Source organism: Zootoca vivipara, chromosome 16 (assembly GCF_963506605.1).
Source record: "Zootoca vivipara chromosome 16, rZooViv1.1, whole genome shotgun sequence".
NCBI classification, from domain to species: Eukaryota; Metazoa; Chordata; class Lepidosauria; order Squamata; family Lacertidae; genus Zootoca; species Zootoca vivipara.
In genome coordinates, this window is record NC_083291.1 from 41,751,673 (window position 1) to 41,766,710 (window position 15,038).

Below are 15,038 nucleotides of genomic sequence, written 5' to 3' on the forward strand. Positions count from 1 at the left end.
GCGCCCCGCTTCCCTGCGTCCTTCCGTGCACGCGCAGCCCTTGGAAGCGTCGCCATGGCAACGCAGGCCGGGATGATGCTGGCAGGAGCCGGAAGTGCTCTCTCCCCCGGCCGCGTCTCCAAGGCGAGGATGCTCCGGCTCTGGCAGGAAGCGATGCGCCCGTGACGGGCGGGAAGGGAGGCCTATGGGAGAGAGAGGCGGGCCTTGGAGGGACCTGGTCCTGATGCTGCTGCCGCTCCAGGCTGCTGGGTGAGGGCAGGATGATGGAGGGGCTGGGAGAGGAGGCTGGCAGGGGAAGGTGATGGAGACGCGCAGGCCGGCAGGGAGGGAGGGCAGGAGTGCTGGGTGGGTCTCACGAGAGGGATGCTGTGGGGCAGGAGGGGGTCTGGGGATTATCCAGTAATTGGAGCTGGCGGGGAGGGGGCAATTTGAAGAATGGGGGAGCAGCAATGGAGGCAGGGGGAGCAGCGATGGCCACAGGCAACCTTGGCCTCTGCTTGCCAACCCACATGGGGAACCAGAAGGAGCCATCTGAGGTGGGGGCAGCCTTTGCCACACACCTGCACCCAATAGGAAATTCCCCTCAGCATGTTGCTGGGCAACAAGAGGTGGCAGGTATCAGCAGTGACACGCTGCTGCCTGGTGGACAAGTGTGCTGTCACAGAGAGAGAGCAATGGAGAGAGGAGAGAGGAGGCCAAGTGGATGCAGGAAGACTGCAGGCTGCACAAGACCTGGAGACCAGGGAAATGTTTGGGGCAGGAGAAGGGTCCTTGGACCTGGAACAAGGGCAAAGTGTTGCAAAATGTACTGGTGTGTAGATTTTGAGGGAGGGCCAATTGCGGACGTCTGTCTGGGGGAAATGGCAGGGATGCCAAGGAAGGGTACAGCCTTATTGTGGGTTGTGGGAGAGGGTGCGGCTCTTTGGGTGGGATGGCAGCTGTAGAACAGTTGGTAGGGGGCAACTAGCACTTCTTGAAGCTTATGAGAGGAAAAAAGGATTCATCCCTCTGCACCCCCCTCCCCCCGCTCTGCTTTCCCACAGAGACAGTGGGGACCATGGAGCTGGTGGCTTGCAAAGGATACTAGCCTCTGCCTGTGAAGAGGCCTCAACTCTGTGACCCCCTCCCCCCATCATGGAGCCCCTGAAGGAGAGGGCAGGGTGGTGTGCAGGGTACCGGGGGGAGGAGGCTGTGGCTGAAATGAGACCCTTGCTGCAAGAGGACATCGACCAGGTGAGTGCCACCAAGACCACCCATTGGGCTGCCTGATCTTTTCTACCTGCCCCTCTGTATCCCTCTTTGGAGTTGTAGAGCCTTAATAAGCCCAGTGCCAGACTTGATCCAATAGCAAGGCTCTTCTTGTGTATGGAAACTCACAATAAGTGCCGGAGAACAATAGCCAAAACACTGTGAATTCTGGCAACAGCAACAATTCGCATGAGAATATTTCCTTCTGCATTGGCTGAGGATTGACCACTCTTACGCCCAGTTCCATTCCCCCTCATTCTGCTGATCCTCCAGCAGCAGTAACTGGGAGATCAGACCAGCACCCATCAGATCTCCAACAATGGGTGACCGACCATATGCCTCGCCAGCTATCTTGGTAGGACCTCATTCTGCTGTGTGTGGTTTATTTCAGGACGGCATTGCAATGGGAGTTGAGCCTACAGGCTGGGGGATAGATGACCCAGACCTAGAGGAGAATGAGGTTGGCACAGATCCTGTTCGGGTCATGATGTTGCCACTTCAGGCCCAGCATGCCATGGAGAAGATGGAAGAATTTGTCCTGAAGGTGAGTGACATGTGGCTGGGAAGCCCCTGTGAGCAGTCCTGGCTCAAATCAAGTCTCCCTGGGCACTCCCTGATTTTCTTGCTTCACCCTTCCTCTGAGGAACTGGACACCTCCGGCCGTCCTCTCTTCTTCATTTTGTGGGCTGCTATCCAATCAGTGCTAAGGCAAACTGGGCATGTCACAAAAGTGCCCCTGGGTCTGATATTATGACTTCAGCTACTGCCCATTGGCCTCCTCCCCAGCTTTGCAAGGTGCAGGGAAGCTCAACAGTCACACAACCCTGGAGAAGAGGGGGAGATGGAGTAGTGTAGTCGTGGGCAAGAGGCTCTCCTCTCTGCCATGACACTCTGCTCTGAGCCAGCTCCCAGGGCCAAGCCCAACAGGGCATAGTATCTGGAAGCCAGAGAAGAGAAAGCAGCCCAGTGGTTGGTGCTCCCTCTCTCCTAATAGGCAGCCAGGCCCCCTGATTGGGTCCCCTGTAGGCCCTCGACTGAGGGAGGCCATGGCCAAGGGGGAGAAGGCCACACAAAATGCAAAAGGGACTGGCCTGAGGGGTCAGGAAACAGAAAAGGAGGCTGCTGCACAGGAGGAGGAGGAGGAGGAGGAGGAGGAGGAGGAGGAGGAGGAGGAGGAGGAGGAGGAGGAGGAGGACTGCTGCTGGGTTCAGGCAAGTGAGAACTAACGGGGTGGGGCTTTGAGGGCCTGGGGCAACCCCACTGGTTGGTTGACCTCAGAATTACTTGCACGGTTTCAATAACCACTGCATTTATTTATATATTTTAAGATATTTATATACCTCTGCCTCTCAGTTTTAGCAAAAAAAACCAAAACCCACAATAAACAAACAACCATGGCACTGATATAAGCACATTTCAATTGTTCATTTGCTTCCTATAGTTTTTCTCAGGAAACTTTACCAGAGCCCTGTAAGGCAGACCAGCCTCATTATTGCCCCACATTGCAAATGGCGGGCTGAGAGAATTGACAGCACTGCTAAGGCCTACTGAGTGTGTTTATGGTGAAGTGCCAAAGCAGACAAGATGAAGCAAGATCCTTATTTGTATACTTACCTGTCTGCCACACTCATGTGTAATGAATTTGGAGGTCTGGCTTGAGCATTTATTTTACACCAAAGGTGGCATGAGCATGATGGGAATGGGGACACCCACCCATTGCCCCGGTCTCCTGGGCTGCTTTGCCTCCAGTGTCCGTCAGGCTGGGAGAAAAGTGCCTGGGCTAATGGAGGTGGGAGCACCCCTTACTATGCCCCAAACATGCTCCTGCCCCACACCTTATACTTAGTGGGTCAGACGCATGAGCAACAAGCATGGAAGCCCATGTCACCTCTGCTGTGGCCCTCCCTGTGGCCTACCCACTGACCTGGGAGTAAGCCCCATTGAACTCAGTGGGACTCTGGGAAGGTATTTATGGCATTGCAGTGTGGGGGCCATTGGGCCTTTGTTGCCAGAGTGTTGAGGGGGGAGGGAACTGCATTCTGTTCCCCCTTCAGCCATGAAGCTGAATCTGTGGAAAACTCTTTGTTTCACCAAAACAGCCCTGGAGGTTGTTGTTTTCTTTTAGTGCTGGGTATATCTTACAGAATATTCTCAGCACTCTCACAAAAGTTCCTTATGAAATGCAATGACAGTTTAAAACAGTAAAAAAAAGTTTTCTTTAGAGCACCCCCATTTTTTAAAAAATAAACGAATCATACAGAATTAGCACACATACACATACTTTTGATACCAGGGGAACAGTTTGATTTTAGTTTACTTTGTTTTGAATTATGGAGACACAGTTCACTCTTACAAAAGATGAATACCATATTACAATATTCTAGTTCAGCTAGAATAGTTCAGCTCCTAGTTAGTATAATCAATAGGCAAGATACTTTCCTGTGCCTTAGCCTCAGGCTGCACTCACAATACTGTTCACTCTGCACCCAGTGTGCTCTCACCACGGGTTGTGGAAACAGGGTAGATGCATTAACCACAATCCGTGCCTATCCTTTATCTACAGAAATAAACAGTAAATTGCAAGAACTCAGGCCAGAAGAAAAATGGATTTCAAATATATCTTCACAAGGCTTTATTTGTGTCATGAAGAGTTCAAATAGGAATCAATCCCAGTATAGAAGGCAAATAAAAATAAATTCCAGTAAAAATCAGGGCAAGGCCCTGTTTCGACAATTCTTTGTCAGCTGGAATATTGAAAAATTAGAAATGAATCTTAAAATAATTCTCCTTATAACAAAAATTCGTTCAGATCTCTAAACATAAAGTTTTATCATATGTAAAAGACAGAATATGTTAAAATGAACATTACAGGTATATCTATGAATAACTAACCTTACATCAAAATTACATTCTGTTTTCTAAATAAAGAGTTGAATTGCTTATAATGTACAAAGATAGCTTGTCTATGTTTTAAATGATAAACCATCTTAAAATAATTATCCTTACATCAGGAATACATGTAATTTTCTAAAGACGAAGTTATATCACTTATAATAAACAGAGGTAGCTTACCAAAGATTCACAGGTCAGAGTGCACCAAGTTCAAAAAGAGAACGACCTAGCTGCATTTTAAGCCAGTAATGTCTACACAACCTCCGTCTTTTCTCCCACTGTAGGTCTGGGAGGGCCGCTGGCGTGTCATGCCTTATGATGTGCTGCCTGACTGGCTGAAGGACAATGACTTCCTCCTCCATGGGCACCGGCCGCCCATGCCCTCCTTCCGTGCTTGTTTCCGAAGCATCTTCCGCCTCCACACGGAGACGGGCAACATCTGGACACATCTGCTTGGTCAGTCATGGGGTTCTGCTCTGCACAGCAAGAACTTGGTGTGGTGGGGGAAGAGGAAGGGGGCAATCTGGATTAGCTCCCTTCTCCTTCTGTGTCTCACATCATAGCTTCAGAATATAGCTACCATCTTCTTTGTTAATATTTTTAAAATATCAGCATAGAAGATTCTTAACAGGTAACACAAATATGGTCCACTGATGGTGTTTCCTGACAGTCTGCATTCTAATCACTACGTTGGTGAGCTTCACTTATCATATAAAGTGGTACCTCAGTTTTCAAACGTAATCTGTTCTGGAAGACCCTTCGAATTCTGAAACATTTGAAAACTGAAAACTCAATAGCTGACAGCTAGGCCTCAGAATCTTGCAGTCAGTGGAAGCCATTGTGGCATGTTCGACTTTCGGGTTGTGCTCGAAAACTGAAGCATTTACTTCCGGGTTTACAGCCTTCGAAAACCGAAATGTTTGTCAATGGAGATGCTCAAAAACCGAGGTACCACTGTATTAGTAAGCTTCAATGTTTATAGTGCAAATACTAAGAGCAGAACATTAGACTTGTTTAGCTCTGTTTGTTTGTTTATTGTGCATATGCACCTCTCTTGTGCTGCAGGGAAACTGTGTGTGAGAGAGAGACAAGGGGGGATGGGACACAGGCTCAGTTTTTCCCAGTTGACACCTCTGACTTCATGGGGAACTGACCACAGACTGCCAGGCCCAGAGACGGCACCCTCCAGGTTTCAGAGCAGAGTCATTTCCTCCAACCTCTGAATGTGGTTGGGGTATGTGGAGACACCTAGAACGAGATGTGGGCAGCTCTCTTCTCTTCCTCTCCCAGGGTTCCTCTTCTTCTTGGTCTTGGGCATTGGATACATGATCAGCCCCAACATGAAGTACGTTGCCCCTATCCAGGAGCGTGTTGTCTTTGGCATGTTCTTCTTGGGAGCCATCCTTTGCCTCTGCTTCTCCTGGCTGTTCCACACAGTCTACTGCCACTCAGAGGAGGTTTCCCGCACCTTCTCCAAGTAAGTCTACCGCCTGCCTGCTTCACCTGCCCCCCCTTCAAGTCTTCTGGGACACATGGGAAGTGGGAGACGGTGAGGAGCAAGAGTAGCTTCCATGGCACTGAAGCTCTCATGAGACACAAACGCTTGGAGCATCAGTGGGGAGCTCTTCTCTGGCTGGCAATAGATGCACAGATGGTTTTAACAGAGTCCTTGTGTTAGGGTGGCCATGTGTCCTACTTTACAGAGGACTGTCCTCTCTTTCTGAAGGGCTGTCAGAGGCCATCCCTTTATCTAAAGGTATCCTCTATGGGAGGGCTGTCCAGGCCATGTGTGGTTTAAATATAAGGAGTCATATAAAGAGGGAGCCCCTCAAGTTGCCCCTCAACCAGGGCAGATTTGATTTAAATCAAATCGATTTAAATCACGATTTAAATCACTAGTCAGTAAGACTTGATTTAAATTTAAAAATTTAAAAGAAAGACTCATTCTTGCTGGTATAATCTTAATATTTACAACCAGATGAAGGTTTCATTTTTGGAATAATAAATGTTCAGAGTAGTTTTTACAGTATATAAAAAATGACTGATTCGGTTATACTATTAGAAATACATAGACAGATAATTATGAAATTATTGTGAGGTTTAATAAGTTAACTGTTTCTATTTGGACAACTTTTCTGCTGTACTTTATTGGAAGGAGAAAAATAATTTTCTTAATAACAATTTAAACAATTTATTTAACTAAAACAATAACATTATAGCATATGTATCCATGTTTGTTAACTGATGTGGTTAAACAGTTTTTTTTAAAAAAAAATTAAACTGAGTTTTAGCACACATGAAAAACTTAAGACAAATCCTTATTTCCTGATGAATAGCCTTTGGATTATCATGTAACTTAAATAGAAAACTATCTTTAGAAAGATTTTTCCTCCAAAAGCATTTTATTTTAAAAATCCGATTTTTTTTTTAAAAAATCCAATTTAAATTTTAAAAAATCCAATTTTAAAAAAATCTGATTTAAATAATAATAAAACCCATTTTTTTAATTATTTTTTTTAAATCATTGATTTTTATCCACCCTGCCCTCAACAGTTAGCAGCACCTGCTCAGAAGACAGAGCCAGCTGGCAAACTGTCCAAGTTTTCCCTACTAGGGTGAGGTGGTGTTCATTTCCATTTAATTATCGTAATTATTTCTTAATTTGCAGCTGTGCATATAAAGTACCATGTGCAAATTTTATGCAGATTGGTGCCATCCTTTTTGCCCTGTTTTGTGCTGATGTGTCGCTCTGTCCTTCTGTGCTGCCATAATGCCAAGCATTCACATACAGTCCCTGTGCCTCAGTGGGGTCTACCACTGACTGATTCATGCCCTGGGCTCCCCTTTTAAAGAAATTGCTAGCATGTCGATCAGCACCAGCTGGCTAGGCCTGGGAGCCCCCTTTACATTTCCCACAATGCCCCCCAACCAAGTGTTGCCTGGGGCAGCATGAGAAATTAAAGCATCTCCCACATTGGCCCGAGCAACACGCGCCATGTGAGGGGCATCATGGGAAATTCAAGCAGCCTCCTGGTGCTAAGAGAGGGCTGCCTGCTCTCTCTGTCTCCTGCTCTCTGTTGTGCAGACTGGATTACTCTGGAATCGCCCTGCTCACCATGGGCAGTTTTGTTCCTTGGCTCTATTACTCCTTCTACTGCTCACCTCAACCCCAACTCATCTACCTCGTCATCATTTGTGTCCTGGGCGTCACGGCCATCATGGTGTCGCAGTGGGACCACTTCGCCACTCCACAGTACCGGGCCGTCCGAGCAGGTAATCATGCACAATGGTCATTTTTGCATTGCTTGTGGTGGATTTCCTTAGAACACACCCATGTATCTAGTTACGGTACAGGTAGGTAGCCGTGCTGGTCGGCTCTGAAAGTGCCAGAACACAGCAGGACCCTCAGAATGGATCTCATTCTGATAAATGCATTTCCCTGTTGAGATACAGTACTTCTACACCAGGAATCACTTTGGAAATCAAGCTTGGTTAAAATAGTTCTCTTTACTAGCAAAATACAAATCCTATTACAGAGGAAAAGCTTAACTTGAGGGTAGTGCAAAAATACAACCAGGATGATCAAGGGTCTGGAAACCAAGCCTTCTGAGGAGTGGTTGAAGGCGCTGGGTATCGTTAGCCTGGATATGAGACACAGGAGATAGGGGAGCCATCTTCCAATATCTCAAGGGCTGTCACATGGAAGAGGGAACAAGCTTGTTTTCTCCTGCTCTGGAGGGGAGGACCTGAACCAATGGCTTCAAGCTCCAAGAAAGGAGATTTGGACTAAACATCAGGAAGAACTTTCTGACAGTAAAAGCTATTTGATAGCAGAATGGACTCCCTTTGAAGGTGGTGGACTCTCTTTCCTTGGAGGTTTTTAAACAGAGGTTGGATGGTAATCTGTCATGGATGCTTTAGTAGAGATTCCTGCATTGCAGGAGGCAGCATTAGATGACCCTTGGGGGTCCCTTCTGAGTCTAGAAGTCTATGATTCTGTGACATGGCCAAAGCGTGCAGGAACACATTGTTAAAGGCATTTTCCCACTTGGAAGCTAGTAACAGGATTAGTACATAACAATGTGTGGAACTAGCGTAGCATAATAGCAAAAGGTTTAGTGGGACAGACAGACTTTAGTTCAAGTCTCATCCTATGGCTATAGACGAGGGTTAGCCAATCGAGCACCTCTATATGATGTTGGACTCCAACTCTCTTCAACCCTAACCATTGATCATGCTGGCTGGGAATGATGGGAGCTGGAGTCTAGCAATCTGAATTCCATGGAATATTTTAATACCTATTTTAATACTATCCTGTTTTATTTTATACTGTTGTAAATTGTTCAGAGATTTCATTTACAGTCAAATAGCATACAAATTTTAATAAATAAATAAATAAAATACAATTAAAAAGCATACAGCATCTAGCACAGTACAGTACAATTGCTACCACAGTCTGTCAAGACCCCTAGCAATTTTCAAGTGGTCCTGGACCATTGGTCTAGATAATTTGGCTTCTTTGTACATGCTGTTCTATTCTTCATATTTGACATTAAACTTTAGTTCCAGGATTGAGACCAGATAAGGACTCATCCACACAGTGACCTTTCTTCTTTTTTGGCCAGGGGTGTTCCTGGGCCTCGGGCTGAGTGGCTTGGTGCCCACACTCCACTTCATGATTGCTGAAGGATTCCTCAAGGCCACGACCGTGGGGCAGATTGGGTGGCTCTTCCTCATGGCAGTCCTCTACATCCTGGGCGTGGGCCTGTACGCTGCCCGAATCCCCGAACGCTTCTTCCCGGGCAAGTGTGACATATGGGTACGTTTTGTGTGGCAATGAAAGAATGTGGGGAGGGAGGAACTGGCCTTTGGGGTGTAAGACACACTTGGCCAAAGGATGTCAAAAGGATCAGGGGATGTTGAAGCCCTTTTTCTGCCCAAGACCCAACTGAGCAGTCAGATTAAGCAACACTGCCACAAGAGTCTGACTTGGCAAAATGCAACTTCCTTTGGGGAAGCTCCACCATTTTTGTGACATGAATGCTTGAATTTATTTAAGCTTCCTGTAAACCAGGGGAGGGGTCAGCAACCTTTTTCAGCTGCGGGCCAGTCCACTGTCCCTCAGACCATGCGGTGGGCCGGATTATATTTTGGGGGGGGGGATGAACAAATTCCTATGCCCCACAAATAACCCAGAGATGCATTTTAAATAAAAGGACACATTCTGCTCATGTAAAAACACGCCGATTCCCAGACCATCTGTGGGCCGGATTGAGAAGGTGATTGGGCCGCATCTGGCCCATGGGCCTTAGTTTGCCTACCCCTGCTGTAAACCAGAGGTTGTTGGATTCCAGATCCCACCAGCCCCAGACAGCACAGCCAAGGGTCAGGGGCTGATGGGAGCTGTAGTACAGCAACGTCTGGGGGGCCATGAAGTCCCCACCCCTGGTCTAAAATACAATGCAATACAAAATGAGACAATGCAATCATTATACCTGAAAAACCTGGCCTGGTTGAGAAATAGCTACGTGTCCATTAGAGTTGCTTCTTTCTGTATCGCTGGGCAGAAATCTTGCACTTTTGACAGCTCCCATCAGCCCCTGACCCACAGGTGTTCAACTGGTCTGGCTTTTCTCCCAGCATAGAAAAGCATTGATGCAGGAAGCTTCACTTTAGACATTTCTGTCTGTTGTGGAGCAACTAAGCAAATGGGCCAGAATGAAGGAAGCAATTCTCGTGGCAGTGCAGCTGTGGACGGTGCCTCAGCAATGCCTACTTCTGAGTGAACATAACTCACATAGTTTAATGAAGAATATAAGTAGCTTAGGCAGGCTGCAATCTGCGGGTGTGTTGGGTACCTTTTAAAATTAAGCACTAAACTGGGAAACGAAGCATTATTGGCTTCATTGGGCCATTGTTTCCCTCCTGGTTTTTTGTTTGTTTGTTTGTTTAAAAACTCATTTCCTGTCAGTTTCATTGGTGGGTTTAAAGTAGGGATGGGGGAACGGGAACCTCTGTCCCTCCAAATGTCATTAACCTCTGACCCCCCCTCTCTCCCTCCCTCTCCCTCGCCTTCCTGCTCCAGTTCCACTCCCACCAGATCTTCCATGTGCTGGTGGTGGCGGCTGCTTGTGTCCATCTCCACGGGGTCTCCCAGCTGCAAGCGTTCCGCTCTTCCTTGGGGGGCACCTGTACCGAGAACACTGTGCTCTGATAGCCTTCCGAGACCAGACTGACCATCTCTCCTGGACAAGGGCAGCCCTTGCACACTGCACTCCATATGGACCTTTTAAGGGCACTGCACCTGTTTGAGGAGGGGGCTCTTCCTCCCGTCTCCTTCCTTCCTTTGAAGAAAATCGCTGTGTCTCAGATCTTTTTATTCTTGGGGGCAGTGGGTTCCTTTTCTCCCCATCAGGGCAGCTCTCTCATGTGTGCACACATGCACAAAATGCCAGAAGGTATTTAAATTAGGATGAGGAACCAAAGCAATGGAACAGGACTAAAACAGTCCCTGGAAACAGCTTAGGAACCCCCCAGCAAACCCAGAAGTTTCTGAGAGTGGGATGGGTGCAAGGGGCCTCTGTGTGGGCCAAGGGGACGTGGGTGTTATTGTATGAAGGTCCAAGGATAGGTCTGACCAGGCCTTAGTGTGTGCATCTGTGTGTTCAATCGGTATTTATGAGGGATTTGTTTTAAACTGGCCACTAAGGGAGCATGCTCTCTGCTCAAAAGCACAGCAACCCCTTTTTTTGCTCAAACTGAACTCTGATCTCTTTGGTCAGGCAGGACTTCTGGCTTCCACGCCCAGCCCTCCCAAGGAAAGATATGGATTGGTTTCTGAGAAGCCCTCTAGGTAAATGCCAGGGGCATCTTAGGGTCTGGGTCAAAGGCCCCTGGGGAAGAGCCTTGCCCAGGCTGAAATCAGAACACAGCAGACTTGCATAGTTTTTCATTCTGGCAAGGGAAATAATCAGGGTGGGGATGGATGCAGCTGTGGGCCCCCAAGTCGTCCCTCCTTACTCTGTGGGGGTGCCTAAATGTGCTATGGGGCAGGGCAGGCAGGAGCCAGGATTCCTGGGCTCTGCAACCTGCTAGAAAAGATGTATGGTAAACACTTTTTTTGTGGGGGCAATGGGAAGGCAAGCTATATGGATCTTGTCTGGGAAAATAAGAATGCCTTTTATGCATAAAGGGACCAGTGTTTTAAGCAGGGGGAAGCCTTTCTGCACAGACATAGACTGTGACCTCCACCCCTCCACCAGCATTTCATAGCCCAGAGATGGGCCTGTGGAGGGAGAGCAATCCCGTGCCCAGCACTTTGTGTCCCAGGCCCTCTGCTTCTGCACCCTCCACCCCACAACAAACAGCAGGAGGTCTTATTTTTCTCCACTGAAAACAGTGGTGCTGGGACCTCTTTAATTTAGGGTGTTTGGCAGGTGAAACACACCTGGAGGGGTGAATGAAGTGGACTTCATTTACCTTTACTGTATAACGAAAGGCCATCAGTCCATGCGCTTGCTGAAGAAATCCTCAGCCCTTTGTTCCTTGGGGAGGAAGAGGTGCAGATGGCAGGGGCCGGTGTCCGTATTGGGGAGGAGGGCACTTTCCCCCTTTGTTCATGCCCAACTACCCAAATTAGAAGACCAAGTAGCTCCAAGATCGTTGACCTTGTTGTGTCACAGCCTCCTGGGAATGCAAGCTGCTGAGCAGCTCTCTGGATTGGGCTGCACAGTGGGAAAGCAGGAAATGGATCTCCTAATTTGGGAGTGCTGTGCAATGTGCACCCAGCACCAGTGCTTCAACTCTGCAGGACAGGAGCACTGACAGAGGAAGGGGGTGCGGTGGGTGCAGCCCGCCCTGGGTGTCATCCCTGAGCAGGGCTGGCCCTACGTGCAGGCTGGGTGGCGCAGGGCACCACAGCGCCGGCCCGCCAGGAGGGCGCCGCGAGCTGCGCCCACCCGCCCACCGCGCTGGGAAACGGGGCAGGAGGGCGCCGGAGAGATCGCGCTGTGCCTGCCCACCCGCTGGAGAGATCTGGCGCACCACGGCGCCAGGGGCGCTTAAGACGGTCCTGTCCCCGAGGGGGGCGGCTCACCCCACCCCTGCAGGCACAGCATGTACGCCGCTCCGGGTGCCGGAGAAGCTAGCTCCACCTTGGGACAGGAGGCAAGGCTACGGCCCAATGGACAAGTCTGAAAGGACAGGCGGGTAATTCTGACATCTGAATCTTTCTCTCTCTCTCTCCTCCTGCTCTGCACAGTTCATTTTTATGTATGTTAAAGCTGCAATGGCACAGGGAATGGGATGGCAAGAGGAGGCCCAAAGATCTCCTGGTTTCTGGAATGGAGCATGAGGAGGAGGTGGCTTGGAAAGAATAGTCCTTGCAATTCTTTTTGTGACTCCTGCCTCTACCTTATATTGAAGAGTTGGGAGGGAGGGGAATGGTGGCATCTAAGCTAAGGCCTCTCCTGCTGCTTTTTGAATATGTGACACTGCCACCTTTCTTGCGTTTGGCAACTCTTGCCAGCTTGTAAGGAGGCACGAGGCATGCTTAGCACCCCGTTTGCCTCCATGCCAGGTCTGCTGGGAGCATGTGGAAGCACTTTAAGCATAAAGATAATAATATCTAAGTTGGTGGCACCTCTCCAGGCAAGTTGGTACATGTTAACATTACAGAATGAAGAACTCCCTCCTTTTATGATCTTTGTATTTGCTGAGGTGGTGGTGATGAAAGAAGAGGCATAACTTAATGCAGGCCCGTGATTTTGGACCCATAAAGCAGATACTGCTAAATAGCTGTATTGTGACTTCCCAGTTGTTTGACAACCCCTTCATTTTTTCAGTCCCAGGCGGCAGCAAAAACAGGTTTACCAAGGGGGTGGGACTCCATTTGGATTGGAAATCACAAGCCAGGTAAACCAGACTTAATAGGACATAATTGTTGGCAATAGCTTCCCCTGATATGAGGTTAAATGTCCTTTTAAATTTATTTTTCAATCTGATTCCCTGCTTCCTGCTCAAGCTCTGCTCTTTCTCTAGAGACTGCCTTTGATTTTGTGAATTACTTACCACAATGTGAATTTGCAGCTGGCATCAGAGTCAGACTGTAGAGAACAAGGTCCTTGTGCCGCAGTGAGCCAGGAGCTAAAATTCTCCGGAGAAAGAAATCCTATTTATTATTGTTCTCTATATGGATTTTCCAAGGACTGGTTCTTACTTTTCCAGTAGGTAGTCTGCTCCAAAACAGGGCCTTGTCTGCATCACTATGAAAACCCGGTTGCTCTGTACATAATAAACCGAAGTCTCTTTGTGAACCACTCACTCCATAAAAGCACCTCTTCCTAATCCTGACATCTCCGCTCCAACGCTGCTCCACAATGCCCCTCCCATCACCTCTCCAACCCAACTTTTGTGGGAAGCACCAATGAGTGCACCTTCATTTCTAAGAGTTTGGTTATTTTTCTACTGGCCATTGTGATAAAAAAAAATCTTAGAAGCCAGACACTTTAAAAAAAACTGAGGAAAAAATGTGAAGATATTTGAAAGTGAAATAAAAGTTTGTTTCCCTAAATTCAGCCTGACTCAGTCTGGGTCTTTGACTTGGTAGGTCTGTTCATGGGAATTTGCTAACTGGGGCCTCCATCCTTTGGGGCAGGAAACCTCAGAATAGCAGATGCTGAAACCAATGGCAGGGAAGGGCAGCTTCAGGGATGGAAAGGAAAGGCTATGAGGGATTACTTCAGGCTTCCTCCCCACTTCCTGGGGAGCACCTTGGCATCTGGTGCCCCACTGTGGGAAACAGAGTGTTGGTCTCGAGAAGGAGGTGTTGTGATAAATTGTGGTGCAATAAAGTTCATCAGTGGATCGTACATTATTTGATCCACGCAGCCCTTCTTGAATGGCTGCCCAGCACGCTCCCAGCTCTCGCTCTGCAAGACTACTTCTTGCTCGGACCCAGCAGAGTTACGGCGCAGCTGGAAATGGTAGCAGTCGGTGGTTGTGTCTTCAACAAAACAGACTTCACTCCGTTGCTTCTATTCTAACCATAGCTGCCAAGTTTTCGCTTTTCTCGCGAGGAAGCCTATTCAGCATAAGGGAAAATCCCTGTAAAAAAGGGATAACTTGGCAGCTATGAAATTTCTAACTCATCTTTATTATAGAAGCATAAAAGAATCGGTAAACCCAACTGAACTTAACTGCATGTTTGCAGCTCTTATCTCTAGCACTCCTACACAGAACTGTTCTCTAGCAGCTCAGACTCCAAGCAACACACACACTGAAAGAGAGCTACAGGTCAAATTGCATGTAGCACTTTGTGGGCAGAGCACCCAGATAATCAGAATGCTTCCAGAGTGTTTTTAACTCTTGCTTACCAGAATCCCAACAGGAGGCCTTTGATCCACGGAGGCTTGGAGGATTAAGTAGTAATTTAGTTCAGCAACCCGCGCAAGTGGCAGGGCATCCTACCTTTTTGACCCATCTTGCAGGAGAACCCACTGGGATAGCCTCCCGACTGTGGATTAGCATTTTAAAAACACAATGGTAGTTCTCTACATTTCATTTTACAGGTTATTATCGTGTTGCACAAAGTCCTTTTTCTTTTTTTGGTTAAATGTGCTGCCTGTCCATTGTTCTGGACTCTGGAGGAATCTGTCAAGCCCTGGCTAAGATGAAGAAAATTGGGAGTATGCTTTTGAATTCTGCACAGCAACAGGAAAAGGTGCCCAATTTTACATGCTGGTGCAGGGGAAGATTCAGGAGCACAAGTGTGTCCCCCATCTCTTCCTCTCTTTATTTTATCGCGTTTATTTATCGCGTTTATATACCGCCCTTCCTCCTAGGGACACGGGGAGGTTTACATGACATGATGACGCACGAAGCGATCCCTCCCTCCCCTT

At 47.9% G+C, this 15,038-nt stretch overlaps 1 protein-coding gene across 1 annotated transcript; it reads left to right on the plus strand.

Annotated features, from left to right (window-relative positions):
• The first annotated feature begins 147 nt into the window (after nucleotides 1-147).
• LOC118097750 (adiponectin receptor protein 1-like) lies at nucleotides 148-12,038 on the plus strand. Its single transcript, XM_035140943.2, has 8 exons — nucleotides 148-249; nucleotides 1,044-1,233; nucleotides 1,640-1,792; nucleotides 4,425-4,596; nucleotides 5,431-5,617; nucleotides 7,226-7,413; nucleotides 8,766-8,959; nucleotides 10,226-12,038. The coding sequence occupies exons 2-8, from the start codon at nucleotides 1,135-1,137 to the stop codon at nucleotides 10,352-10,354; spliced, it is 1,122 nt and encodes a 373-aa protein (XP_034996834.1). The 5' UTR covers nucleotides 148-249; nucleotides 1,044-1,134; the 3' UTR covers nucleotides 10,355-12,038.
• Nucleotides 12,039-15,038: the final 3,000 nt, after the last annotated feature.

Coding starts and splice junctions, on each gene's coding strand:
- LOC118097750 (XM_035140943.2), top strand. CDS start 1,135: ATGGAGCCCCTGAAGGAGAGGGCAGGGTGGTGTGCAGGGTACCGGGGG. Junction 4,597..5,430: donor CATCTGGACACATCTGCTTG/GTCAGTCATGGG, acceptor TTCCTCTCCCAG/GGTTCCTCTTCTTCTTGGTC. Junction 8,960..10,225: donor CGGGCAAGTGTGACATATGG/GTACGTTTTGTG, acceptor TTCCTGCTCCAG/TTCCACTCCCACCAGATCTT.